Source organism: Leptosomus discolor, chromosome 12, assembly GCF_034619465.1.
Source record: "Leptosomus discolor isolate bLepDis1 chromosome 12, bLepDis1.hap2, whole genome shotgun sequence".
Taxonomy (NCBI): domain Eukaryota; kingdom Metazoa; phylum Chordata; class Aves; order Leptosomiformes; family Leptosomidae; genus Leptosomus; species Leptosomus discolor.
This window is the reverse complement of record NC_141402.1, coordinates 3,611,931-3,637,677: the sequence shown is the minus strand read 5'-3', so window position 1 is coordinate 3,637,677 and position 25,747 is coordinate 3,611,931. Positions and strand designations below refer to the sequence as shown.

General features: G+C 47.1%; 2 protein-coding genes across 2 annotated transcripts in view; one reads left to right on the top strand and one right to left on the bottom strand.

Moving 5' to 3' along the window:
- Positions 1 to 7,722: 7,722 nt before the first annotated feature.
- CCND1 (cyclin D1) lies at positions 7,723 to 22,043 on the top strand. The gene is made up of 5 exons (XM_086472455.1): positions 7,723 to 7,920; positions 9,696 to 9,911; positions 10,588 to 10,747; positions 16,210 to 16,358; positions 21,888 to 22,043. Exons 1-5 carry the CDS (start codon positions 7,723 to 7,725, stop codon positions 22,041 to 22,043), a joined length of 879 nt encoding a protein of 292 aa, XP_086328581.1.
- Positions 13,182 to 25,747, bottom strand: part of LTO1 (LTO1 maturation factor of ABCE1) — a 29,845-nt gene continuing 17,279 nt past the window's right edge. Inside the window, exon 5 of the mRNA XM_086472150.1 lies at positions 13,182 to 13,252. Coding sequence (XP_086328276.1) covers positions 13,232 to 13,252 — 21 coding nt within the window. The 3' untranslated portion in view covers positions 13,182 to 13,231. The remainder of the gene's footprint in view (positions 13,253 to 25,747) is intronic.

Sequence of the window (25,747 nt, the reverse complement as noted above, 5' to 3'; positions counted from 1 at the left end):
CCCTGAGAGCATCCTCCGAATTTTTTAGATGCATGCAAAAGACCTTCCTGACATAGTCAAGTGACCCGAGGTTTTACACACGCTGACTGAGCCTCACCATTTTCTGAATGACTGGGGATCCTATCAACAGGCAAGAGCAGACTAAACACTTTGATAAAGCTGCTTAAGTCCCAAGCCAGGGATCAAGAAAATGTGGAGGATAAAGGTAATTTAGAATTGAATGACACCACGTTTTTAATTTTGATCGTTCTTTACTTTAAAAGTGGACACCGATGCTGCCACAAACTCTAGACTCTTCCTAGGTAATGTGACGACCCTAGAAAATGTCGTACTTTGGATACAAAGCATCTCTGATGTAGCTGTTAATCAAAACTGACATTCATGTTTGATTTTGATTTTTTTCTTTAATACCTCTGAAATGTAATACACATTCAGAAAGATCAGTCCTCTTTTTTTTTCATTCCCCAAGATGAAATATCTACAGTTTAAGGTTGTAAATCTGAGCAATTTAGAAAATGATGTAAAACACAAACGAAAATTAGCCAACAAAAGAAATTCAATGGAGTTAAACAGGAGGCTATTATCATACCTTACATTCTCTTCTGTCACTAGCTGTGGCTCTGTGGAGAGCAAGTCAGGTGAGAACTAACCAGAGGGGACAAAACAGCTACTGCTGACGTTGTGCACTATTCCAGACACAGCAAAAAGAATATGAAATAAACAGTATACAAAGATGTAACTCTAGGATTATGTGTTTCTGCAAAGATACTCTATTTCATACTCATTTTAATCAAATCGAGCTGCACCGCAAGTAAGTGAAAAAATACCAGTTGCCACAAGCAGATCAAGTGAAGTATAAATACTTCTGAAGACTTCTCTAAGAATATAATCTCATCTTTCAAGGTTTTCAGTTCTTCACTTCCTTTACTGATTTATGAAAATAAGTAGACCAGATTCCCCAAAGCTTGTCACCCTGCATCATTATTTATGTTTTCACCAATCTGCTATAACTGCCCCAGCTTTGAGATGGTAGCACTCTGGATCCGCTCCTTTGGCACACACATAAAAGTGCACACACAAGGCAAAAGGTGGTAGAAAACCCAGGCAATGTAAGTTTATTTGATTGTAGTCATTAGTGCTATACATTACAGGTTCAATCCTGCTCCCTTTGATGTTGATGGTAATACTCCCATTGAATTCATGTGCTCTGAAAAATGCCTGAGTTTTGCAAATTTATCATTTTGTCATCTATGCTTCAGGTCAAAATTATAACCCAGTGTTTGAGACTTGGTTTTGAGCCAAATGATTTTTACTGAAAGTTCAAAGAACGCATACTTGTCCTTCAGAGAGGTGCCAATCCACTTTACAAGGTTGAGGTTTTCGAAATGGTCTGAGGGATGCAAACATCTTGCAGGTGACTACAGCAACCTCCACTTTCAGGGTCTTCCTGCAGGAAACAGCAAGGCCCTCCTCTTGCTGGGGGCATGATGATGCCCACCCGCCTAGAAAGAGTTGGGAAAGTCATTTGCAGAACACCAGAAGTGAAAGAGACTTTCTGGGATTGTTCGTGCTACTGAACTGCAGCTCTTTCCACGAAATATCCTAAATCCTAACTATTTACGTTATGTGGCCCACTGCTTTTAAGTGAAGCAGGTCACTTTCTCTCCTCTCTGCCCCTGGTGGAGAATATCGTATGGTGGGAAATGTTAGGTAGTAAGAGGTAAGTTCTTCTGGTCATCGTGGTTGTTCAACCAAATGTATTCAACAGCAATATTCAAGAAGTTCTGACAAGGCAGACGAGCTTCCCAAAAATGGGACTTCGCTTTTAAGTCAACAGAAAGGATGAGAGAACACGGAAACAATTTAGGTGGGTGTCAGATGTCAGTAGGACTTCAATTTTGAAAGCCTCTGCCTCCATCCCAAGTTAATGTACCAGGAACTGGAACCTCAAAGGTGAGGAGATTACAGGGGAGCCAGGCGCCTGATTTACTGAAGAAATGACCCCTGGAACTGCCACCGGCTTAAACTGGAGTTAAGAAGTGCTGAGCACCCCCAAAAAGCCGGCCCCAGAGGTTATTTGTACTCATTTTACTCAAAGAGTGTGTCACAAAGATGTGTCAAGCAGATTTACCACTTTCAGGCAGGTGGAGAAAGAGCAAACAGGGCAGCAGAGTGAAACGAGAAGTGCAGCGTGTGGCTGGATAGTCTTGGTTCTGGGCTCTGGGAGAGCTGGAGAATGGGTGGTGGAGACAGTGGCAAAAAACATGTCAGATCTCATTTGTATTTAGACCAGAGAGTCCCAAAATAAGCTTCTATCATCACTCCTTTTTACTGAACAGAAAAGTGCACAGGGACATGTGTTGATCTCTGCAGCTACCTCTCTCTGCAGCCAATGTGTTTAGCCGGGAAACAAATCTGCCTCCCTGGAGCTACCCCACCAGCCCAGCCTCTCTGATAGTCTGGATCACGGTTACTAATGCATCTTTTGTGGCAGAGGGAGGCAAACAAAATGTAAGAAGATGACACCTAAGACACTCCTGAAATAGCTTTTCTGCAGTATGTGAGTACATGATACATACTGATTTACTGGCACTTACTGGGAATTACGCAAGGTGCTCTCCAAAATTTGATTAGGGCTTTGCCACTAATGAATAACACAGTGTAGGGATCGTTCCAGTAAACCTTCTGTCCCCCCCCCCCCCCCAGTACAGCATCACATCAGCAATCTGCCCCATTACAGTGACCCAACAGCTGCTGACTTCAGGGGGAGCAGAACTGAACCTGTGGTCACCACCAAACATCCCCCTGTGGTTTTTATTTTGCAATACTGGTGAAGAGAGAGATGAAAAATAACAATAGCATGCTTCAAAAACTACTAACAATATCCAATTCAACAACAAACTTCTAACAGTATTTATAACGTGCCTTTAAATTGCTTTGCAATACTACATGGAGGAAGTGTCAGTTTGGAGAATGGAGGAAATGTTCCTTTTCTACCTTCTAAATCAAGTTTAAATGCTCTATGTGGCTAATAAGTGCTTTTTCATAGCTCACAAATCCATCTCAAACACCAATGTCTATCTTGGTCATTATCATGCTGATGTACTACCAAAATGCACTGTCAACTGATGGCTACGGGTTAGCAGCGTGTAGAAAAACAGAAACTGTGGCTGCTGGGTTTAAAATAAAAATATTTTCCACTGAAACATTTTCTCACTTTGAGGATGTTAGTGCATACAGACATTGTCTATTCACCTTGATGCTGTCTGCCAGGCTTCCTTTGGTGCCTCTCCTTCCACCGGCTCGTTTCTGGCATGGCTGAGCGTGAGGTTCCGCTTGATGAAGAAAGAAACAAAACCAGCCCTTGTTTCCTTCCTTTTTCTTCCCCTGTCCTTAGCCCTTTTGCCTCCCTTCTCCACTTTCTTACTTCCACTACCCAGGCTAAACCTGGGCTAACTTCCATCAGCTTTGGAAGGTGGCTGCAGCCTGTCCCTGCCTGTCCGCTCCCCCCGGCGATGCCTCCTCACCCTGCCACCCCCCGGCCAGCCGCCCCCCGCTCTGTGCCGGGCTCACCCTCCCTCCCACCAAGGCTCTTGCCTCTCCCAAACCTGGTGATGGTTCCCCCATGGAAATCCTCCATGAGCTTTGCTCCTTCCGAGTCCTTCCCTCCGCAGGCCCCATACGGTGGCCTTGCCTCTTGGCCGCCATCGTGGTCAGAGCTGGAGTTCAGGACCCGCTTCTCCAGCGACGCCTTGGAGCAGCATCTCACCCATAAGCACTTGCCCCCCCAAGGGTGACGGTCTGGGGACCTCCCAGATCCATCCAGAAGACGTTGCACTGGGCCCCGTGGGTGCACATCCCAACGGGAAAACATGGTGGGAAGCTGTGCCACCACAGGGGCTGTGCCGTCCCCGGGGGGCTCTCCTCACCAGCGTCCCGCCAGAGCCCCCGGCACCCCGGGGACCTCGTCACCTCTCCCCCGTCGGGTGTCAGGACACCTCCTGCCTCGTTAGCAGGACATAATTAGAGGCAGCGGCGAAGCAGGTGACAGGCGGGAGAGCCAGGGCGGAAGGGCCCAGGGTCTGAAGCCCTGGCCAGAGGGATGCTGCTCCCCCGGGAGCTGCCGCCCCCCGCCCGTTTGTGCCGGTTTAATCCTCTCTGGGCCGTTTCGCTCCCGCCGGAGCCGAAGGGGGAGGTGGCGGGGGTGGCGTTACCCCGCCGGTGCCCCCCGCGGCGGCCCCGCTGCGCGGCTCTTCCGAAGATTACGGCGGGCGGCGGCGGCGGCACGCGAGGAATGCGCGCGCCCGCGGAGGGGGGGGGGGCGCGCGCAGGCGCGCCCCCGCCGGAGTTGGCAGGGCCGGCGCGGCGGCGGCGGCGGCGCGGGGCGGGATGACATCATGAGAAAGTGCCGGCCGGGAGCGGCGTCCCCGGCAGCGGGCGCCGCGGGGAGAGGAGGGGAGAGGCGGGGAGGGAGCGGCGGGAGGGCGGGCAGGAAGGAAGCGCCGTCGGAAGCCCCCGGGGCGAGAGCGGCGGCGGCAGCGGCGGCTGCATCGCGGAGCCCGCCCCCGGGAGCGCCGCGGGCCCGGCGCGTTAGGCAGCGGGGCAGGAGGCGGCACGCCCGTTAAGCACGCACCCCGGGGCGGGCAGGCAGACGGGCGGGCGAGGAGCATCGCCGCCGGGGCGTAGGCATCCCCGGGATCCAGCCGGTGCTGCTGGCCCGGTAGCAGACCCTTGGGGGGGGGGGGGGGGGGAACCGGTAACGGGGGGCAGGCGGGGACCGGGCGCTGCCGGAGCCCCGCCGCCATGCGGGCAGGTAGCAGCGGGGGCGGGACCCCAGCGGTGGGGGCGGGCGGCACCGCCCCCCCCCCCCCCCCCCGTCCTGCCACCGGCCCGGGCAGGTGCGGGGCCGCCCGGTGCGTCGGGCGGAGCCCGAAGCTGCCACCGGGGCGAGCGGGGGTGGCCGGCCCGGTGGAGGTGGCGGCGGCTGCTCAGGCACTTTTGACCAGTCGCCTTTGTCTCGGCGGGACCGGGCGAGCCCCGCGCCGAGATCTGCCCGATCCGCCTGGTAACAGCCCGGCGCCCCCATTGGCTCACGCTAATGGCCGCTTCCTGCGGCCGCGCCGCCCCGCGCCGCCCGCCGGGGGCTCCCCCGGGCCCGGGGCCAGCGCCGCTCCCCGCCGCCGGCACCGCCCGCCGGGGAGCCCCGCGCCCCGCCGGGGAGCTTTTATGAATGAAACACCGGCCTTGTGCTGAAAGGACACCCCCCCACCCCCCCGCACCGAGCCCACCCCGACCGGGAGGCACCGGGGGGGCGCGGATGGCAGAGGCGCCTGTGCCGCACAGGGCTGGGAGAGCGGCTCCGTGCTCCGGGGCAAGGCCGAGCGAGTCGGGGCGACGTGGCCAGGAGCAAATGTTGAGAGGCAAAGAGCTTGCACGGCCCAGGGGACTGGAAACGGCTCCCCCAAGGGCTTTCCCTGCGCCCCCAAACCGGCTGCTCCCTAGAAAGGTGTTGGGGGGTGCAGGGGAGTCAATTAAATACGATCCCCCAGTTGTGTGTGGCGGGCAGGCCGAATTCCAGTCTGGGAGTGCAGGGTCATGGCGTGTTTCTTCATTAAAAATTAAAACCTCCCCGGCCAACTGCAGTTGTGAAAACAGAAGTGCACGTCCCGCGTACGAAGCACAATAGACAGGCAGAGGGACGCAGGCAGGGAACAGCTTCCTCACCGAGAAACCGTCCAGATTCGCCCCACGGGCTGCAACGCGCAAGGGGAACTGAGATCCCCCGGGCCTCTGACATCCTCCTGACAGACGAAGACAAAATGGAGACAAATGGTCAAGCAAATGGGTAAACTAGGCAAGGTGGGCAGATATTTCATGCAAAGAGATTACGTAAACACACAACTGTGCAACAACATGCCCTGTGATCTTTGGCACTGCTTTTCCCGCAGGTCATGCAGGAGAGATGCTAAATGGCTCCACGGCATGTCCACCACAACACGTCCACCACGACGTGTCCTCCACAGCATGTCCTCCACGGCATGTCCACTGTGGCATGTCCACCACGGCATGTCCACCACGGCATGTCCACCATGGCATGTCATCCACAGCATGTCCTCTACGGCATGTCCTCCACGGCCAGGAGACCCTTCCGCCGCCCTGCCGCCTGCCGGCGATGCTGCCGCCAGTGCCGTACTACCAGTAGGTATTCCTGCTAGCAGTGCCGCACCCAGGCGATGCTAAAGCGCCGAGGCTGGGGTTAATCCGAGCACTCAGGTTTTGAGGGGCGGGTGGGCAGAAGGTGGCGTGAACCCAAATTTAAAGCCTTCCCTCTTCACCCCACTCCCTTTTGGTGCAGGACAAGTTGTTTCTCCCGCACCGTGGTGCGGTGGCTTCATCTCCGGTATTCTCCAATGGGCCCCAAGCTCCCCTATCAACCCCTTGAAAAATGAGGAGTTTTAAAAGAGACTCTTTTTATTAGAAACGAAGCAAAGCGAAGTGTTTTCAGGCACAAGCAGTTCAGCCGAGGAATGGGAGTTATTTACGGTGGGGCCCCGTGGTTGCACGTCACGCGTGGACAGGCTGTCCTGGCAGCGCGGCGCGTCGGATGAGGCCCCGGCAGGCTCCGGTGGCTGCCAGCACCTCCCTCCCCGCCGTCCCCCCCCAATTCATCTCCCTGTAGGTGCTAGAGGAAGCTCTGGCCACCATTTTGCTGCTCTGCTGGGATATTTTTTCTGGGTGGCTGTGAGCGGTGGGGGTGGGGTGCCGAGTGCGGCCTGCCCGGCGTGCACTGCTGCCGACTGCGGCTTGGATTAGCGATTGCCCTGTCCCCTGCCACCTCTGTGCCCCTTTTGGAGGGTAAAACTTCTAAAGTGAAAGGAAAAATGTAAAAAAAAAAAAAAAAAATAAGAAGGAAGAGAAGAAAAAGCACCGTCTTGGCAGAGGGGTGGGAGACCCCAATTCCTCTAAAATTCTGGCGTGCAGCAAAACCATCTAGGCTGGGAAAAAAAACAGAACCGAGGAAATGGGAGAAAGCTTTTCCCTTGGGATCGCCTACAAAGAGCGGGAGTTCAGGTTGGGAGCGCGCCTTTTGAAACGACAGATATCGCAGGTACGCGTCGGCGACGGCAATAATAATAATTGATAACGCACGGCGATGCGCTGGTACTGCCCCGCTCCCCCTCCCCGGCGCCCCCAGTAAAATAATACCAACGGAGCCTCCTTGTATTTATACCCCGCGTGTCTGTGTGTGGCCTAGCCCCATTCATCATTTGGCTCCCACTGCAGAACTCGCTCCATTTTTAAAATTATGCATGATACACTGAAGAGACAATTTGGGTTTCCCCCACCTCTCCCTTGCCCTTGAAGAAAGCGAGCCCTTGTCTCATTTGCATTTGCATTAAAACCCTGCTCTCTATAAGCTAAGCAAAGGGGAAGGACTTGAAGCCTATGGGATGGCTTTAGGGCTCTGCCCCTTGCTTTGGCTCGCTCGCTCTCTCTCTTTCTCATTCTCTCTCGTGCTTTGATCTCTGCTTAACAACAGTAACGTCACAGGGTCTATACAGGAGAGTTTTGTTGGAAGTTAGAAAGTTTTGCAGCCTCCAGAGGGCTGTAGCGGCAGTAGCAGAAGCAGCATCCAAGGGACTCCTGGAAGGGGAAGAGAGAGAGCGAGCGAGCGACTGAGTCCTGCTGCAGAAAACTGACTCGGAGACGACGGAGGCAGACATGGAACATCAGCTGCTGTGCTGCGAGGTGGAGACCATCCGACGAGCCTACCTAGATGCCAACCTCCTCAATGACAGGGTGCTGCAGACCATGCTGAAGGCGGAGGAGACCTGCTCGCCCTCCGTCTCCTACTTCAAGTGCGTGCAGAAAGAAATCTTGCCATATATGAGGAAAATAGTCGCCACATGGATGTTGGAGGTTTGTATCTTTCGGGGGTTTTTTCCTTTCCTGCAAGCTTCGGCGCTGAAATGAATTAAGCCCGAGCGCTGCTCCCCCCATCTCCTGCCGCTCCCGGCCTCACCACCACCCCTCACCCCCCCCACCCCCCCCCCCGAAATAAGTTCCCCGGCGCGGCACACGTTGCTCTGGCTTCGGAGACGCCCGCGTGTAACGAGGGGACGCGGGGCCGGGGGGACGATCGCCGCGGCCGTTATCGCCGCTTCTTTCTCCCCGCTGCAGCAGACAGCTCCCGCCGCGGAGGGGCGGTGGACGATACCCCCCCCCCCCCCCCAACCCCGGCACACCGGGTCGGGGGGTGCCCCAGCACCTTCTCCCTCCGTCGGGGCAAGGCGGTACCGGCGGAGAGGAGCCCGCTCGGCGCTACCCCCCGTCCGCCGCCCCGCCGGGGAGCGGCCCCGGCTGCCGAGCCCCCGGCCGCGCCGTGCGGGGCCGCTGGGAAACCCTGCCAGTTAATTTTTTCTGGGGATTTTATTTTAAATTAATATCCTTGTACACGTATGCAAGTGGCTGCCCGTGCCAGTATTATGCGCCATCTTTGTTCTTTTTTATTTGCAAAGCAAAAGTGTTTATTAATCGTCAGGAAAAATTAAGAAAGTCCCGGGGTGCAAGCCAAGGGTGTGTGTTGCGGGGGGGAAGCGGGGGAAGGGGGCCGGGGGAAGAAGGTCGGGGGCCGGGGGACCCCGCTGGGGCTGCGGGCAGGGGGACCGACCGGAGGGGCTCCGGTATTTCTCGGGGGGAGTCGCAGGGTGAAAGTTTCTTTGTTCAGCGCGAAGAGAGGCTCGAGTTGTGGTCACCCCTCAAAGGCATGCTTGTGCTGCGGCGGCGATCTGCAAGGTCGCCTGGGAAAAGCGAGTTGGAAAGGGCCTCGTCCCCCGGCGGGACACGTCTGAGGGGGCTCCCAGTGGGAGCCCCAGGAGCTGGGCTACATTTTCATCCCTTTTCGGAAGCCCTGGGTGCCCGCGATCTATTTTTAATTAATTTTTGAAAGCGCAGCGCCCTGCCTTGCTCTGGGAAATGTCGCGCCCGGCTCTGCTGCAGGGCGAGAGAGGGAGGCGGTGAATTTCACTTCGGGGGGCCTCCCCGGAGCCCCCCAGCAGGACCATCGGCACGGGGCTCGGTAAAGGACCCCCGCCGCTTCATTTTCAACCTTTTTTGAGAGCTCGAATAATTTTTTAAATATTTTTAAATATTTTTTGAAAAGATGACGTCTGGGGAAATGAGGCTGGACGCCACCTTTGTGTCTCGACCAGAGAGGGGAATCGGCAGCACAACGGCAAATTAGATGAAAAAATAAAAGCGAAATAAATAAATCCGGGGGCAAACCCGGCTCAGCACCCCATTCCCAAACACGGGGGCTCGCATTTTCCTCCGCTTTCCTTTTTCTTTGCTTTTTAAAAATTTGTTCTAGGGGCTGGAAAGATGGGGACAGACCTCCTCTTCGATTTCCCCCCCACACCCCCCCCTTTTTTTTTTTTACCATGAATCGCCTGCGGATTTCTAACGCCACATTTCTCCCCACTTTGTCACTCGTGACTTTCTCTTTCATTTTCTTTGATGCCTCTGTTTTTCCCTTGTTTATCCGTTTCCCCCAAATGCATTTCCCCCCTCGGCTCCTTCAACTTTGCCCTGCAAAGCCTGGGGGGTGAGGGGGACAGGGAAAACGAGGGCAGCGGGACAAGCCCAGCTTTCACTTATATTAAATTATTCTTCAACGATCTCTCTCCTTCTTCCAGGTTTGCGAGGAGCAGAAGTGCGAAGAGGAAGTTTTCCCCTTGGCTATGAATTATTTGGACAGATTTTTGTCGTTTGAACCCCTCAAGAAAAGCCGATTGCAATTGCTCGGAGCTACCTGCATGTTTGTGGCTTCAAAAATGAAGGAAACTATTCCTCTGACCGCAGAAAAACTGTGCATTTATACAGATAACTCCATTAGACCCGACGAATTACTGGTAATTTCACGTTTAATCACCTCAGGAAAAAAAAAAAAAAAAAAAAAGGAAAAAACCCAAAACCCAAACCAAAACGAAACCAAAAATCCCCCAAACCAAACCCGCCGATTCGGAAGCCCCCTCGACACCGCAGCAGGCGGGGAGGGGGCTGCCTTCTCGCCGGCGGGGGTGCCGTTGGCGGGCGGGAGCCGCTCCGCCCGGCCTCGGCAGCTGCGGCCCCGGCGGCGGTGGCCCGGGAGAGGAGCGGGGCTGAGGCCGGGGCCGTGCCGGGACCGGGACCCGCCGCCCCCCGCTCCCCCGGGCTGCCCCGGCCGGACCCGCCGCCGCAGCCACCACCGCGCGGCTGGGCGGGGCGCGGGCGCCCCCTGGCGGCCCCGCGGGGGGGCTGCGGCGGGCGCTTCCCGGCGGGGGGCGGCCCGGCACCCCCCGCCCCGCCTCGTTCCCCGGCCCCCGCCTGAGCCGGGGCCCCGCCGTGGGAGGACTGACACCCACCCCCCCTCCGCCCCGCCCGCCCGGCCCGGCTCGGCCCCCGGCCGGGGAAGCGGGCTGGGCTGAGGGCTGACCCGCCCGGCTGCGGATACTGCTGGTCCGAGCGTGTGCGAGCGGAGCTAACCACGTTTTCCCTCTTCTCCTTCCTCTTCTCTTCTTCCCCCTTCCCTCCCTCTTGTCTTTGCAGCAAATGGAGCTGCTTCTGGTGAATAAGCTGAAATGGAATCTGGCTGCAATGACCCCCCACGATTTCATTGAACATTTCCTCACTAAAATGCCTCTGGCAGAGGACACCAAGCAGATCATCCGTAAACATGCTCAGACTTTTGTGGCTCTGTGCGCGACAGGTATGAGCCCTGCACGTTAAGCAAAGCGTGTTGCTCCCCTACACGCACCTACCCCCTGCCTTGTAAAGCCTCCCGTAGCTGTGGTCTAAAGCGAGCTCACAGAGCTGTGGGGAGGTAGTTTAAGCCCCGGTTATTGCCCCTTGTTTGCAGAAGGTGGATTACTTTGCAGAGGTAAGTTTTTTCAGAAGATACTTTGCTTCTGAGTCGAGTGCGTGGTGGTGCCAGGGAGGGAGAAGTACCCCCGGCTTTGTAGCTTAGCCGTGGAGTTGCAGCTCGGCGCGGCACGATTTCTTCACTTCTGTACGCCGGGTTTTATCTGGGGGCTGCAAAAGGCTCACTGCCCGTACGGGGAGTCCCTCCCTGTGTGGATTCATTCTTAAAAGACAGTTTTCGGAGGCGGAGGGCGATTTGGCTTGTGAATGGCTCTGCGTGGGGCGTTTTAAAACTTCCCTCTTCAAGTTGCCTCTTCCCCCCCCTCGTCGGTGGCTGGTGGATTGGAGGAGGGCCACGCGGCACAGAGCCTGGCACAGGACTGAGCCATCTGCACCCTTCGGACCACGTGCTGTGCTGAAGCCATGTGCAGGGCCGGCCTCCAAAGACGCCGACTGTTCGCTAGGCCAGGTTTGCAGAGGCCTGATCTTTGGTTTCAAGGGCACCGTGTGCGCGCGCGCGCGCGCTGGTTCTTTGAAGTTCCGTGTTTGCGTGCGGACTATGCATGTACGCATTTGTGCATGTACCGGCTTCGCCCACTGAACCCTAGCAAGTGGGAAGGAGAAAAAGTTTTAGAAGAGGCTTTCTGCTCTCCAAATCTCGCTGTTCCCACAGGAAAAGAGTGGAGGAGCAGGGACAAAAGAAGTTCTAGAGGGAAGATACTCTCCTTAAACAAAACGGGTTCAGCGCGTTTTCTTTTAGTATGGCGAGACCAATCCAGGAATGGCAAAAGGAAGAAAAAGCAGCCAAAACAAATCTGCTTTTGCAGTAGCACGTAAAGAGGAACGCCAGGCACTCTGTTGACGCTGATAAAAACTTAGTGTAAAGGAGACAGTACTTTAGTAAATGTTCCTGTTCAGTAGCAGTTGTGCTAAAAAAAAAAGAGATGAGGCCTGCATTTGGACTTGAGAAGAGGTACCCACACTTGAAAACGTCGGTGGGATGTGTGTGGTCAATGGCACAAATTAACGTGTAGTTTATTTCCCAGAGATGGATTTGGTATAAAAAGATCGAAGAAAGATTGCAGGCACTCAGAAGAAAAATTTTATTTCATAGAATCAGCCCTACTGCAAGGCCTAAAGATAGAACAACCAAGCCATAAAAGAGAAATTTATAAACACTGGCATTGCTTTTCATCTTGGGCCTAACATCAGCATAGCGGGCAGCTCGTAAGTTAGATTGCCTGGAATAATGCTCCGTGTTCGGAGAGCTACAACCTTCAACCAGCCTTCAGACTACCTGCAGCAACATTTTGGGAAAATCAGACGTAACTCTCCATTCCAGATTCCACCAGATAAGGCTGCTGCGACTCTGAATGCGTGACTTGCTAAGTTTGAAGCTTCCTCGGCTGTTAGCTAAAAAGAACAGCTACCCGGCCTCCCCTTTGGATGTGGGGATGTTTAACCTAGGTTGTTGTGCTGGCAATGACAGGGATGAAAACAAGAGTAGTTCAAAGGTTGGAGACTTGCTAAGAGTCCAGTACTTTGATCTACTGTCGGTGTTGTTATATTTCTTTTAGGAAGCACATCCAGAGCCTTTATTTAACACTGCTACACACCACAGCTGGAGAATGGATCAGTAAATGAGAACCATGTTCTGGGAGTTTTACGTAGCTCTTAAAAAAACCCGTGCTGAGCTCACCAGAATTGGGGCCCTCTTCAGCTCCCTACTGAAGCTGGGAATATTGCCTGGGGAAAGAGCGCGCAGGAAGGCTGCCACTAGGCTCTGTATTTTTATTATTTTTGGATGTCAGGATTTTCTCTACCTCTTGCTTTCCTCATGACTTCTTTGTTGGCTAGTGAAGATCACATGTGGCTTAAGTAGCATCTGGACTTTGCTTTGCTGTTGCTGGGCTGTGTTGTATTTCCCCTTGCCAAAATGAACCTAGATGGACTGCAAACGCGTTGTGCTGCCTGGATGCTGTGCGGCCCAATCCAAAGTCCACTGGAAACACTGACACTCGCTTAAGTGGCCTCGGGGGCAAGTGCAGTAGATCCTTTGCTTGAAGTACAGCCTGTGTCCTCTACGGTAAAGGAGGGTCTCCTAACAAGAGACGGCAAAATAATGCTTGCTTAGAAAACAAAACCTCCGCCAGTTGGCTTAACAAGGTGAAGGCTGTGGAAGTGTTTGTGGATGAGTATGTGTTTGCTCCAGAAAAAAGGTTATGCTGCAAGGTGAAGGTGAGGGGAATTCCTTCTAAGGTCCCTCCTCTTCAGTTGTCTGGCTAGTAGAAGTGGATTTGTTTGATTTGGTTTAGTTTTGAAAAATCCATTTTCACCAAAGGATGTCTTTGTGCTGTGGTAGGTTCGGGAGAAAAAGCAAAAAAGAAAAAAAAAAAAATTACCAGGGGTTGTTTGAAGTTAACACATAATTGAGCTTAATGAATGGGGCTTTGGCATGGCCGAGCAAGGCAGGGAGAGCTCAAAAGGAAGCAGGCCTCTTTTGGCCCAAGTTAAGACCAGTGTTGAGGGAGAACTGCAGCTCTATACAAGCGTAACAATGAATAGCAACAAATATTGGAGCTTCAGCATTTCATTATGTTCCTCTGGTTATCAAAACATACCAGGCTCCTTTTATATTATTATTATTGCTATTATTATTGTTGCTTTCCTCCTCTCGGATGGAGAAAGAAAGATCCCCCTTTGAAACAAGCGTGTTACAATTCTCCTATTCTCTGGCCTTTATAAAATTGGAAGTCTCAAGGTATGTGACCAGTTGGAACCTGTTGCATCTTGCAGCAAGTGATTTATGTTCGCAGTTTTGATTTGCCTCAATGAAAAGATTTTCATTCATAGCCCCCAGCTCTCCAGACGGATGGAATTGCTGCTCCATTTAAAAAGGAAAAGGGGTGACTCGCCTTGTTAGGAATTTTTTTTAAAGCGCTGCAGCGCCTATATGCCTGCTTTGTCCTCCCTTCAGGGTGGCTGGCATTCTTCTCTCTCCTCCCCCTCCTCTCTCTCTCTCTCTCTCTCTTTTTAACAACGCTGAAGTTGTTTATTCTTTTTGGATGAAGTCTCAGATAGGCTACTGGGGATGTGTGCTTCAATTGATGGGGCCCCCTACCCCATTGTGGCTGTGTCAGGTCTAATTCATCTCACCGAAGCCCCCTTGTTCCTGAGCGCTCAATAGCGCAAGATGAGGCGATGGAGGCTGACAATGATGCCACACTCTTCACTTGGGGGCATCCAATTACAGGCGAGAGGGGCCCCCTGATTAATATGCTGAAATTAGTGGCCTCTGCCACAAATAATTCCTTGTTGAGTTGCAACAAAAAGGCAGTCCATGCTGCTTGTCTGGAGTGGTTATAGGGACAGACACAAACTGGTCATTTAAACTTCATTATCACTTTTCCACCTTGGAAAGAATGAGGGTGTGACTATGAATTCATGTTCTTGTTTACTGCTCCATTTAAAAGAAGAACGCAAATATTAATCCCAAACGTGATCCTGTCAGGACAGACTCATTAAACTGACACATTTTGGTCATGTTCTGTTTGTGGAGCTCAGTAAATAGTGTCGCGAACGCGCTGCCACTGTACCCCTCTGAGCAACCCCATCTTGGTGGAAGTCACGCTTGCCTACTGAAATCCCTCATTTCTGAAGTCCACCTGCAACCGTGTATCAGTATTTCAGTTGGGGGACTGGCTTTGGAATGTCACGTATAGTGTCAATGAGCAAGTCTGGGCTACTTTGATTTTTAAGAATGAGAGAAGCTTGCTAGAAGGTGGGTGTATTTATATCTGCCCAGAAATGGGCAGATTAGGAAAAAGGGGATAAACTAAATTTATTTTAAGCACGGTAACGTAAATGAGATGACTTTTGATCAAGCTGGGCTTTTCGCTGGCAGTGCATCACAAAAGTTTGGCCACAATTCGTCCTATCGGTTTTACTTTTGAAGGTTCATAGAACACTGGGTGAAATGCCCCTTTGAAGGTGGGTATGGGTCAGGGCTACAGTGGAATGTCAGGGGTATATGAATAGATGCAGAGAGAGGACTTTTCATAGAGTCCTGAAGTCTTTAGTTTCACTGGTAAAACATTTACACAAAAGTTATTTTATCATAATAAAGGAGATGCATGATTTAATACTGAAACTGTTCCACTGAGCCCTCTAAGCTGTCCATTCCTTTGATTTCATTCAAGGGTTTGACAGATGGTTTATATTTTTTCAACCCAGAGGAAGTTGTATTCTGATAAAAGCTGAAGGAATGTATCTCAGGTTCTTGTGTATAATGTGGCATTTCCCTTTCTTCCTCACAAAATTAGACGTTTACTTGTGCCACTTACTTCCTTTGTTTCTGATTCTCCTCCAAGGTGTACCCTGCCACGGATCAAACGCATTCCTATTCAACAGGAGAAAGAGTCTTAGCATTAAAATGTGGATTATAAAAAAAAAACCCAACGAAACAAAAAAACAAACCAAAAACATGCTAAATGGCAGAGATAGCCCCTTAAGGAATCATGGGAGTGGCTTTGTGGAGAGACCTACAGCAATGCAGTCTGGAAGGGGGCCCAGCCTCTTGTCAGCATGGTGTCACATCAGAATGTAACTGATTGTCCGCCAATTCTTGGGACCCCCGTCACTTAGTTATGCCACATTTACATTAAATCCCTGTTGCCAGGATGGATGGCAGCCACTGACAAGAGACTAGGTTGAGACAAAGCATTTTTAAGATGAAACCTTAATTTAAATATGGATTATCTGCCTCCTGACAGGGTTAAGCAGTCTTTCTCTTTCTTCCTTTTTGTTGATGTTGTTGTTCATTAAAGCTATATTCCTTTGAATGTCGGTGCAAAGGTTTCTGCTCTGAAGGGCCCAAGGACTCCTTATTAGAGTGCACCTAGGATCCGATCATGCGAAGCGCTTCAGCGCGCGAACACGTTTTCTCAGATGCATAGTGCCATTGACCCCCGTGGCATTATTCACATGAGCGGAGTATTTTAACATTTGAAGAAGGGGGGACCTGCTTATGATAAAAATACCTCCAAGTGATGAATGGCTTCCCAGGCTCAGTGCTAGGAAGGGCTACTCGCTGAAGTGCAGTTGCTCATGTGGAGAAGTGTTTACAGGTTTGGACCTGTAACAGTTCAGAGCAGGAGGCACCTTTCTGCTCACAATTTTCCCTACCTTTTCGGGTGCACTAGTTGGCAGCTGAAGCCATGCTGCGAGAAAGAGTGTATGTGTATGGGCAGGCTTCTCCTAAAGCAATCATTTCAGTCTTTTTTTTTTTTTTTCTCTCCTTTCTTCATACAGATATTAAATTTATTTCAAACCCACCTTCCATGATCGCAGCTGGCAGTGTGGTAGCAGCTGTGCAAGGCCTGCATCTGGGGAACACTAACACTTTCCTCTCCTATCAATGCCTCACACATTTCCTATCACAAGTTATCAAATGTGATCCGGTAAGTGACTCTTTCTCTCGGTTGATCTCCTGCCTTAGAGTTTAAGAATGAATGCCCGCTCACTGCATAGTAGCTAATCTGACAGCAAATCTTGCTAAAAGTCAAACCTCAGAGTGGAGTTTTTGAACGTTTTCTCTTGTGTCCATCCTAGTTATTTAGCTGTCATTATATCCATTAATAATCTGTGATTACGCTGCTGCAGTTCACTGATAGGAATGCCACATCCAGCTCTAATGTTTGTAACAGGCGTATCTGACAAAGCAAAGGAAACCCTGCATCGACTTAGGACGTTGCAGAGGCTGTGTTTGGTTGTAGGTAATTATACCGGGAGTCTTTGTAAAACAAAACTTTGAAAATAAGACGAGGAAATAGTTACTGAGACCTTGTGGTATCTCTGACCTTATCTTTGACCATTCTCGAGGCCTTTTATTGTGCCAAGTGGTGTGAAAAAGCCCTTCTTAAAAGAGTTCTAATGATCTAATTTGGTTTATTACGTGCTAGACCTGCACAGTAGCTGGTATTGAATTCCTTTTCGGAACAAATGCTTGTCCCACGACTTTCTGACAAGGTAGATGGTCCTCACAGGACTCTCATTTTGCCCTGCAGCTTCCAGGAGATGCACATCAGTAACTAGTGAGCAATAAACCTTTCATGAGTGAATGGGCCAGGAAGGGAGCCTACAAGGAAGACCTAAAGTCAATGATCCATGTCATAATGGTGTGTGAAGTTGGGGCAGAGTTGAGCTTTGTTTTGTAACAATGTGGAAGACCAATAAATAGATGCTTTAAAAAGGTTCTTGTGAGGTCTCCAAGTGCTGGACAATGAGTCAAATAAAGACAACTCTGTGGTTAGCGGCAGAATCTTTTGAGATGCTGTTAAATTATTTTACATGTTAATAATTTAAATACATAGAGAACGGTACTAGTCGAGGCACTGCAAAACTAGGTTTTTATAATTGGGACTTTGTTGATAGGATTGAGTGATTTCTGGAGAGATGAATGCATCATCATTAATTATTCACAAAAGAGTATTTTACTTTTGATAGGCTATGTGAAAGAACTGCTGACAAATACGATATCTCAGCTTGTTATTTTGATCCCCTTAACAATGCCTCAGTATTGAGCACGCTATTTTTGCCATTTATATTACTGTAGCTAAAGTAATATGCATCCAGTGCTGAAATGTTACATACTATAAGAACTTCAAGTGCTGAAATAAAATGCTGCTCAGTTTCGTATGTATGTGCGATGCTTTTCAGTCAGTTTGTGAACAAGGTAGATATTTCGGTGTACGGTTGGCCACTATGCAGTGTGAGATATTTGAAGAAGGTACTGAGGAAAAATGCTGCTGTTCTGACAGTATCCAATTCAAACAACATTATTTAATCATTCCTGATTCAGAGCGTTGAAGTGGATTCTCTCCCATCTTGGAGAACCACAGTATGTCCTTATGTGACTTGATTTAGTCGATGACAGAGCTCTTTTAAAAGAAAAGAAAGTAGTTAGAGCAAGAAGAAGAATTCTTGCTTATTTCTTTTTTATTGTCCAGAGTCATTGCAAGGCCACAATGTGTATGACCTGAACTTAAAAGTTAACAGCTTTAGAAGGAAGTAACTCCCCTCCAGCTTTCATTGCTAAATGTAAATTTATGTGTTAGAGCAGCTAGAGGTAGAAATAAGGTTTTTGTATAGGTTGCTAGAGAAAATAAGCATCATAAAATTTTATGTTATGTATACATATACTGTTGTGTTTGTAATGGAATAAGGGAACAGCATCTTTCACTACTGCTGCGTTGGGCAGAGAAAAGGGCTTGGTTTCACATGTAGCATGATTCCCCTGCACAGACAAGTTCCCGTAAGATGTGCCTATGTAATCCATGGTAGCAAATGCTATTCCTCTGACCTCGTTTCGCTAGCATGTACCTGAAGTTTGTTACTCCACAGTGATGGTTCCCCTTGTCAGGCTGCACAAATGAATACCCTTTATATTGGATTGTCTTGAAATATTAAGAGCATGCATTATAACATGGCTAACATTCTCCCTGATTATCTATTAGCTAGAGCAGCCGGTCTGTTGGATTTCAGGTTATATAATTACACTTTTTTACCTTTAGTCTCAAAGAAAGCTGAATCTAAAGTAAAATGAATATCACCTGATTGGAATTCCTTTATGGTTCATGTTTACGTTGGTAGGAGTCCAATTTCCCATTTTGCCTTTGATCAGGGGTAATTAGAAGTCAGATAATCACAATTAGAAGTCTTGGGCTGTCTTCCATCATTCTATTCTTGACTCCATCATCCAAACAGATTGAATTTTACCTGACATTCATTTCCAGGCCAGAAATTTGCTAAACTAGATTAGATTGGGTTTCCATGCTGTCTGTTAGTGCATTGGAATTCGTCTCCTGCCTGCCCCTACTCAGAGGCACCTTCAGACATGTGCTTGTTACCCAGACCGGGTCAGGCAGTAACAAAGGATTTCCAAGCAGTTTCTTTTTTGTTGTTGTTTGTTTCCTTCAGTATCTGACCCTGGAGTCCGATCATGTCTACTGTGTGTGTTAAAGGTATTTGACCACATCAGTTAAGCTAGCAAGTCTTTTTTTTTTTTTCCTTTCCTTCACTGAGGAGCTTAATTAATCCAGGAAGGGTTTATGACCTTGAACAAACTGTGGGCATTGAAAATTTGGGTAGTGAAGCAGAAAAGTTGTTGGGAGAAGTTATCAGAGTAATGCACAAGTTTTGTATTTGCTTTTCAATGTTAAGAAGGCCTGAGAATGAAAAAAGCTTTGGTGAGGTTGTTCACAGTGAATTTGGTATTTTTCAGTTAGTTTTGCTAGCTCTGGTACATTCCTGCAGACAAACTATTCGTCTAACAGTCATCTGAATAAGACATGAACAAAAATGCCTAAAATGTAAAAAAATGTTGTTCATTCACTTAAGACATAGTCTGTTTATAATAAATTGTAAAGATTATGTTTAAAAAAAAATACAGTTACAACACGCTGTACTGAGAATCTCACAGGAAGAAAATATTCTGTGGTCCAAAATTACCTTTGAATTACATAGTCTATGTAATTCTTCATGACTGGACTCCAGAGGGAGAAGAATAGGTATTGATAGAAATTCTTTTGAATGGTTTTAGTTTTCAGAGCTCAAACATGCTATATGCAAATAGTTAGGATTAAAAAAAAAAACCCAAAAACAAACCGCAAAACCCCACCAAAACCCACCACACAATCCACCCCCCTCCCCCTCAAAAAAGCCAACAGGGTTCGTTTTGCTCTGAAAATAAATTGTCTTTCAGTTTGGGACACTGAACATGCTACTTTGTTAAAAGAGAATTAGCCTCAAAAATGCCTGGATTTGTAAAACCAAAAAAATAGCTAAACCTGTGTTCATGGACTACTCTTTAATACGTCTAATTCCACGTCTGACTGAGGTGCATGGTACAGGACACGCAAGTAGAAGCCTTACAGTCAGGATTGATCTGTCATATCTTGATAAGGGGTAAAAGGACTTCATAGAGATCCTATTGTGAAGGCCAGAGGTATGTAGGAGCCAAAGGCATGATGACTTTAGGATATGAGGCGTTTCTTTTTGTCATTTAAAACGCTGTGTGTCTCTGTCAAGAGGAAATATTACACTAGGGTTTAAACCAGGAAAGGTCATAGGTTATGTGTTTTCAGTGAGCTGTAACTGATGGTCTGATCTGCTTAGAGGTAGGATTAACCTCCCTCTCTCTCAGAAAGGACTTGCGGAGAATTGTTTGCTTGGGTTTCTAATCTTATTTTACCCCAAACGCCATGTGCCCTTATTGGTGGCAGAGGAGATTCTTGTGGTAGTAGAATCAGTGAAAAGCTGGTAGATCACACAAGAAGCCTCTGAATGAAGGCAGAATTGAAACTAGAAAATAAAGAAAACAGCAGGCAGGTCACCCTCTCAGGAAAACAACATTCATTCTCAGTCATGCACATCCTAACACTTTTGACGGCAATTTATCATGGAAGACTGGGTTCACCGCAAGGGCTAACACATGTCATAGGTTAAATCAGAAAAGGCAATACTGAAAGGAGACTTCAAAGTCCTTAATACGCAGAGTTAAATATGTTGAGAAAAAGCTTACGATGTTTGTTATAAAGATACGAGTAAACAGCATGCTGGAGGAATTTTGGCAAAATGTCACGTGCTCGTTTTGCCTATTTTAGGCACCATTTGTGTCGTTGCAATGGCTCTGAAGAACACAACCGTAACTTGCAGAAAGTTGAACAGGTTGAGCTGATAGGCCTCCAATTCTAATATCTGTGGATCGACAGGTAGAATTGGATATATCTACATAGGGTATGGTTTAATGCCTGGGGGAAGTTACCTTTCCCCACAGGAGTTGCGATCCTGCTTGGTGCTTTATGCTTTTCATTCACACCGAAGTCTGTGCGAGCGGCGAGGCCCTTGCACCCTCCCGAACACTCAGTAGGATTGTGTGCGCATTCAGCTCTGAGAAAATCCTTTTGAAGCAAGGGAAAGAGATCTCACCCTGATGGATATTTCAAGGTGAACGCGGTAGCAAACTGAAAGCTTGGCAGCACTTTACAATGCATGGTTACGAGATGCTTAGTGGTGCTTCTGAGAGATCTCTCCAGTTCAGGGTCATAAAGTCTGGTACATTGTTCTGTTCAGATGCTTTCTGAGTTAGCAGTCGGTTGGCTAACTTGAGCTGCCCGCTGCTGGACGTGGCAGCAGTTGGCAGGCAACTTTGGGCGCGTATCTCTAAATATATATATGGCACTGCTAAGAACTTCACATTATTGGAACACAGCCTGGGAAAATCACTGTTTATGACCATCACTTCTAGTAGACTGTACTGCCCAAGTGCTTCTGCGGTGAAAGTAGAAATCATAGAATCGTCACCGCATCAGCAATACTTGGACCAACTCTGACTCCGGCCCAGTTTTATGTCTTGGCACCTCCACTCATTTAATTTTGATTTTTGCCGTCCAGTCAGACTGTTCCTATTTTTTCAAAAGGTATAAAGGGCAGTGAGGTAAAAGGTGGCATGAGTGGACTTGTACAGAATTGCTGGAGCGTTAACAGCGCGGGCAGACCAGCAGCAGTGCAAGCTACCACACCTTGCTGTGCCAAGGTCCTGCCCAGGTTAGTCACTACACGTGTCACTGTAGTGGAGCGTCCATCCCTTTGAGTTATGGACCTACGAGCTGAGACTCACAACAAAACGGCAGTCATGGTCTGTCCGGGGTACGGAGGTGCTCACCTAGGCCATTAAACAGAAGATGGCAAGGGTTAGTTGCCAAAATCTGGATCCAGGCTAGCATCCTGCAGAAAACGGGGTAGCTCGTCCAATCCTGTCAGTGTTCGGTGTTTCTCTTGCTCTTCGCACACTCCGGTCAGTCTGCTGCCCTCCCAGATAACTTGGTTATAGTTCTTTTGCTTTTTCAAGAAACAGTATTTGGTCTGTGATCTTACTGTTTTTCTAAAGGACTCTGGGTCTTTCTCTCCTTCCGTTTAATCTCCTCTAGGATTGTTTACGAGCCTGCCAAGAACAGATCGAATCCCTCCTTGAATCCAGTCTACGTCAGGCACAGCAGCACAACGTATCTTCAGAAACAAAGACTGTAGAGGATGAAGCAGACCTTTCCTGCACACCTACTGATGTGCGAGATGTGAACATTTAAGAGGACTTCTAATGGGTTTGCTTGGCGAGAAAAGCAGACAAAGAAAGGGCATCTGAGAAGGAATCAGCTTCAGGATCTCCCCCCCAGAAACCCTTTTCTCCAGGACATTTTTATACCAGAAGGGAAAACCAGTCTTGTTATATTTTTTCTTGCTCTGTCTCCCTTCCATCTGTGACTTCAAACAAACAAATAAACAAAAAATACCCCAAAAACTGTCTTAAAAAAAGAAAAAAATAGTATTTGCATTACCCCCAGGGGTTTGTGCTACAAAAATAGAGGATTTTATACAATAATAATCAACTAGTTTTTATATTAAAGTGTTCTTGTCTGTATGTTGTAAAAATAGGCATTAACACACAAAATGTCTCCAGGGGAGGTATTAGATTTGATTTCTTACATACAAAACAAACCAACCAACCATTTTTAAAGTAGAAGAGGGTTTTTTTTTTTTAGATAGTAAATGAAATATCTTTTTTTTTTTTTCTTTAAAAAGCATAGCTTTAACGCAGTTCTAGGCTTTTCTGTATCTTGCTTGCTTATGCATTTAGTCACTTTATAATTCATCTGTAAATGTTTATTTTATTTCCTTAGGTTTTTTTTATCCTCTTCACCTTATAAATGGTTAACATAACCCGTAAGTTAGTGTATGTTAGTATGCAGCATTATTATATGTTAATCTTTTTTTTGTGCCTGTGGATTGCCTGTGCATAAGGCATTTGTAGGGTTCCAGCTTAGCATTGTTGGGAAAGGCCAATGTACTACTCATACGATACTCTATTATAAAGAGAAACCGAAATAGTGACATAATATATTATATTTTTGTAATCTTCATATTTTTGTAGTTACCTGTGTAAAAATGCTGGTCTGACCCCACAGATATTCAGCCTAATTATGGTCAGGTTCAATCCACAGTTCAGTCTTTTTTTTTTTTTTTTTGTTTGTTTGTAATATTCTAAAACCATTCCATTCAAAGCACTTTCAGTCCATTAGATATAGGAGATACATTCTTTTATTGTGTGGGAATTTTTTTTTAATGGAATGGTTTGGAAATATATAAGTGCTTGTTCGCAAACTTGGAATTGCAAAGCAAGTGCATTTAACTATGGTGTTAGAGGAGAGGTGATTTTTTTTTTCCGAAGGTTGTGTTCCAGTGAGAGAAATTGCATTCACAAATTGCCAGGATATCTTCCTATCCTTTTCTATAGAAAAGTTGAAGTTTAGAATCCTTTGGTGCCAACTCATCTTTATAAATTAGGGGCCTTAAAGGTTCACATATAGGACACATAGTTTAAGGATTGTCGCTAGATGTTTTACAACTGAAGGTTTTTAAACACTAAAATATATAATTTATAGTTAAGGCTAAAAAGAATATTTATTGCAGAGGATGTTCGTAAGGCCAGTATGATTTGTAAAATAATGCAATCGCCCCTTTTTTTAAAAAAAAAATCTTTCTACCCTTGATGTTGCAGTTTAACACAGCTTATTAAAGAAAAAAGGACACGCTTCAAAGAACAAACCCAAAACCAAGCCGTCTATTTGGCCCCTTCCTATACATTTTCAAAAGCAGTCTAACCAAGAAACAAACGCCATAGTTAATAGATACGAAAATTGGAGTACTTGAAAGAAGTTCTTATTCCAGTATATGCCCCATTTTTTTATTTAGCTACAAATAGAGAATTTGCACATCTTGGCTATGTATCTTTTTATTATTATTTTAGAAAGTAGCTGAAGGGACGTGGACATAGCTGTTGAAGTTGATGCTCGAGGAGAATGTGATGGTGAAATGTATGTGAGAAAACTGCCGCTAAGGTGTTGATTGTAAAAAAACAAAACAACAAAAAAACAAAAAAATGAAAAAAGAAAAAAAAATTAAAATTAAAAAAAAAAGAAAAAGAGAAAAGAAAAGGAGTGGATGCTCCATTTTTATTGAGCTGCTATGGATAAATTCCCAGCATGGTTTGAAAAAAAAATTAACATTGCTTTTCTGTATCTTTGTCATTGTGTTTTGCTGCTATTTTGTGGATCAGTTTTTTTTTTTTTTGTTATACAATGTCATATACTGCCATGTTATAGGTTTTAATTTTCTCATAGAAAATTATATTATTGACATCATTTTTTTGTAGATTTTTTATGTGATCAATTTTTACTTAATGTGATTACTGCTCTATTCCAAAAAGGTTCCTGTTTCACAATACCTCATACTTCAGTTAACCGTGTCTAGACCAGGTTTTAATGTTCGTACACAGTGCCTCATAGTTCTACTGCAAACGGAAATGCATCGAACGTTATTCTGAATGGGTCTCGCGATTTGCAACTAGGTTGCATTAATTTAAAAACAGCAGACATTTCAGAAGATCAAGTAATGTCATTTTTTTTGTTGTTATGCATTTTATAAAGCTGGATTCTTTGTCTGATCTGGGGTTTATTATCATAGTAGTTTTAAGCTGTGTTATTAGCCACATTGATATATGAAAGGTGCATTATAATATAACTCTTGTATGCCACCTGATGTGGTCTCCCATCCGTTGGGACACATCATTTGGTATGATAGGTTATCTTCTGGAACTCTAAGTATTTTGTGTGTTTAATCTGTTATGATATACTAGTTTTTTGTTTTTGTTTGGTTTTTTTTTTTTAATTATAGCATAATGCTAATTTAAAAAGCCTGTAAATCTCATAAATAAGCCAGCTAACAGAGTTGTATGCTGAAGAATAATCTAGCTGTTGCCTGTATGCTGCTAAACCAAAACAGAATTAGAACTCATTTTGAGGCAAATGCAGTTAAGATCCTACATAGTGCATAAATAAAGCATTGCAATGCTACTAGCAGTCGCAGGACCCAGGAGGACTGGATACATTCTGTCCAAATTTCAGGAACATTTCTTACTGCTTACCTCATAAAACACTTCTGTTTGTGGCATCTCTGTGTCTCTGAACCAAACATGATTATTGAGTTAGTGCTTGTATTTTGTGTTACACTGAGTGGCAGTGTGTACTGCAAATTTCTTTAAAATATTGTATGTACTAAAAGGCCAAATCCAGATATGTGGGTTCACGTGCCAACAGAGATGCTTTATTTGTCACATTATTTTAACAATCTGTAGTAAGCAAGCAATTCAGATTTGTACATTTTTATATTGTACTTATTGGCATCACTGGTCTGAAATGCACATTTTCACCAACAGACCTGTAACAGACAAGTTTCCAGCAAAAAAAACTAAAGTCTAGAAATAAAATTGGTAAAACCCAACGTCTGCTTGTTGTCTTTTTTTTTTTTTTTTTTGAATTGCCATTGCCCTCACGCGTGCTGAACGGTAGTAACTACCCGATGCAGTGAGTAAACCACATGACATTTTCTGGTTTTGACTCTCCATGCTTTAATAGCTGCAATGCTGAAAACCTGTCGTTACTGTAGGAAACCGTAGGCGTTTTTAGCAATGGGTAGGTGACTGCCTGTCACAGTGATACGTATTTTTAAAGAAGCAAAATAGTTTTTTTGCTGAAGACTTTCTTTTAAATAACTAAGGTAATCACTCAAGAGTAAAATACCCTTTGGTGGTTTTTGTCAATAAAAGGTGAAATAAAGTAGGTGTTGGATGGTACAGAATGCTTGTTTGTATTTATTAATGTAAGGTTTTGTGTCCTAGAATACCTATACAGAAGACGGTTTGTTTTAAAAGCCGTAAGGTTAACTTAGCCTTCTT

Excerpts from the sequence above, each read along its gene's own strand:
- CCND1 (XM_086472455.1), top strand. The coding sequence starts at position 7,723 with ATGGAACATCAGCTGCTGTGCTGCGAGGTGGAGACCATCCGACGAGCC. Across the intron at positions 7,921-9,695 it reads TCGCCACATGGATGTTGGAG|GTTTGCGAGGAGCAGAAGTG; the intron begins GTTTGTATCTTT and ends TCCTTCTTCCAG. Across the intron at positions 9,912-10,587 it reads TTAGACCCGACGAATTACTG|CAAATGGAGCTGCTTCTGGT; the intron begins GTAATTTCACGT and ends TTGTCTTTGCAG.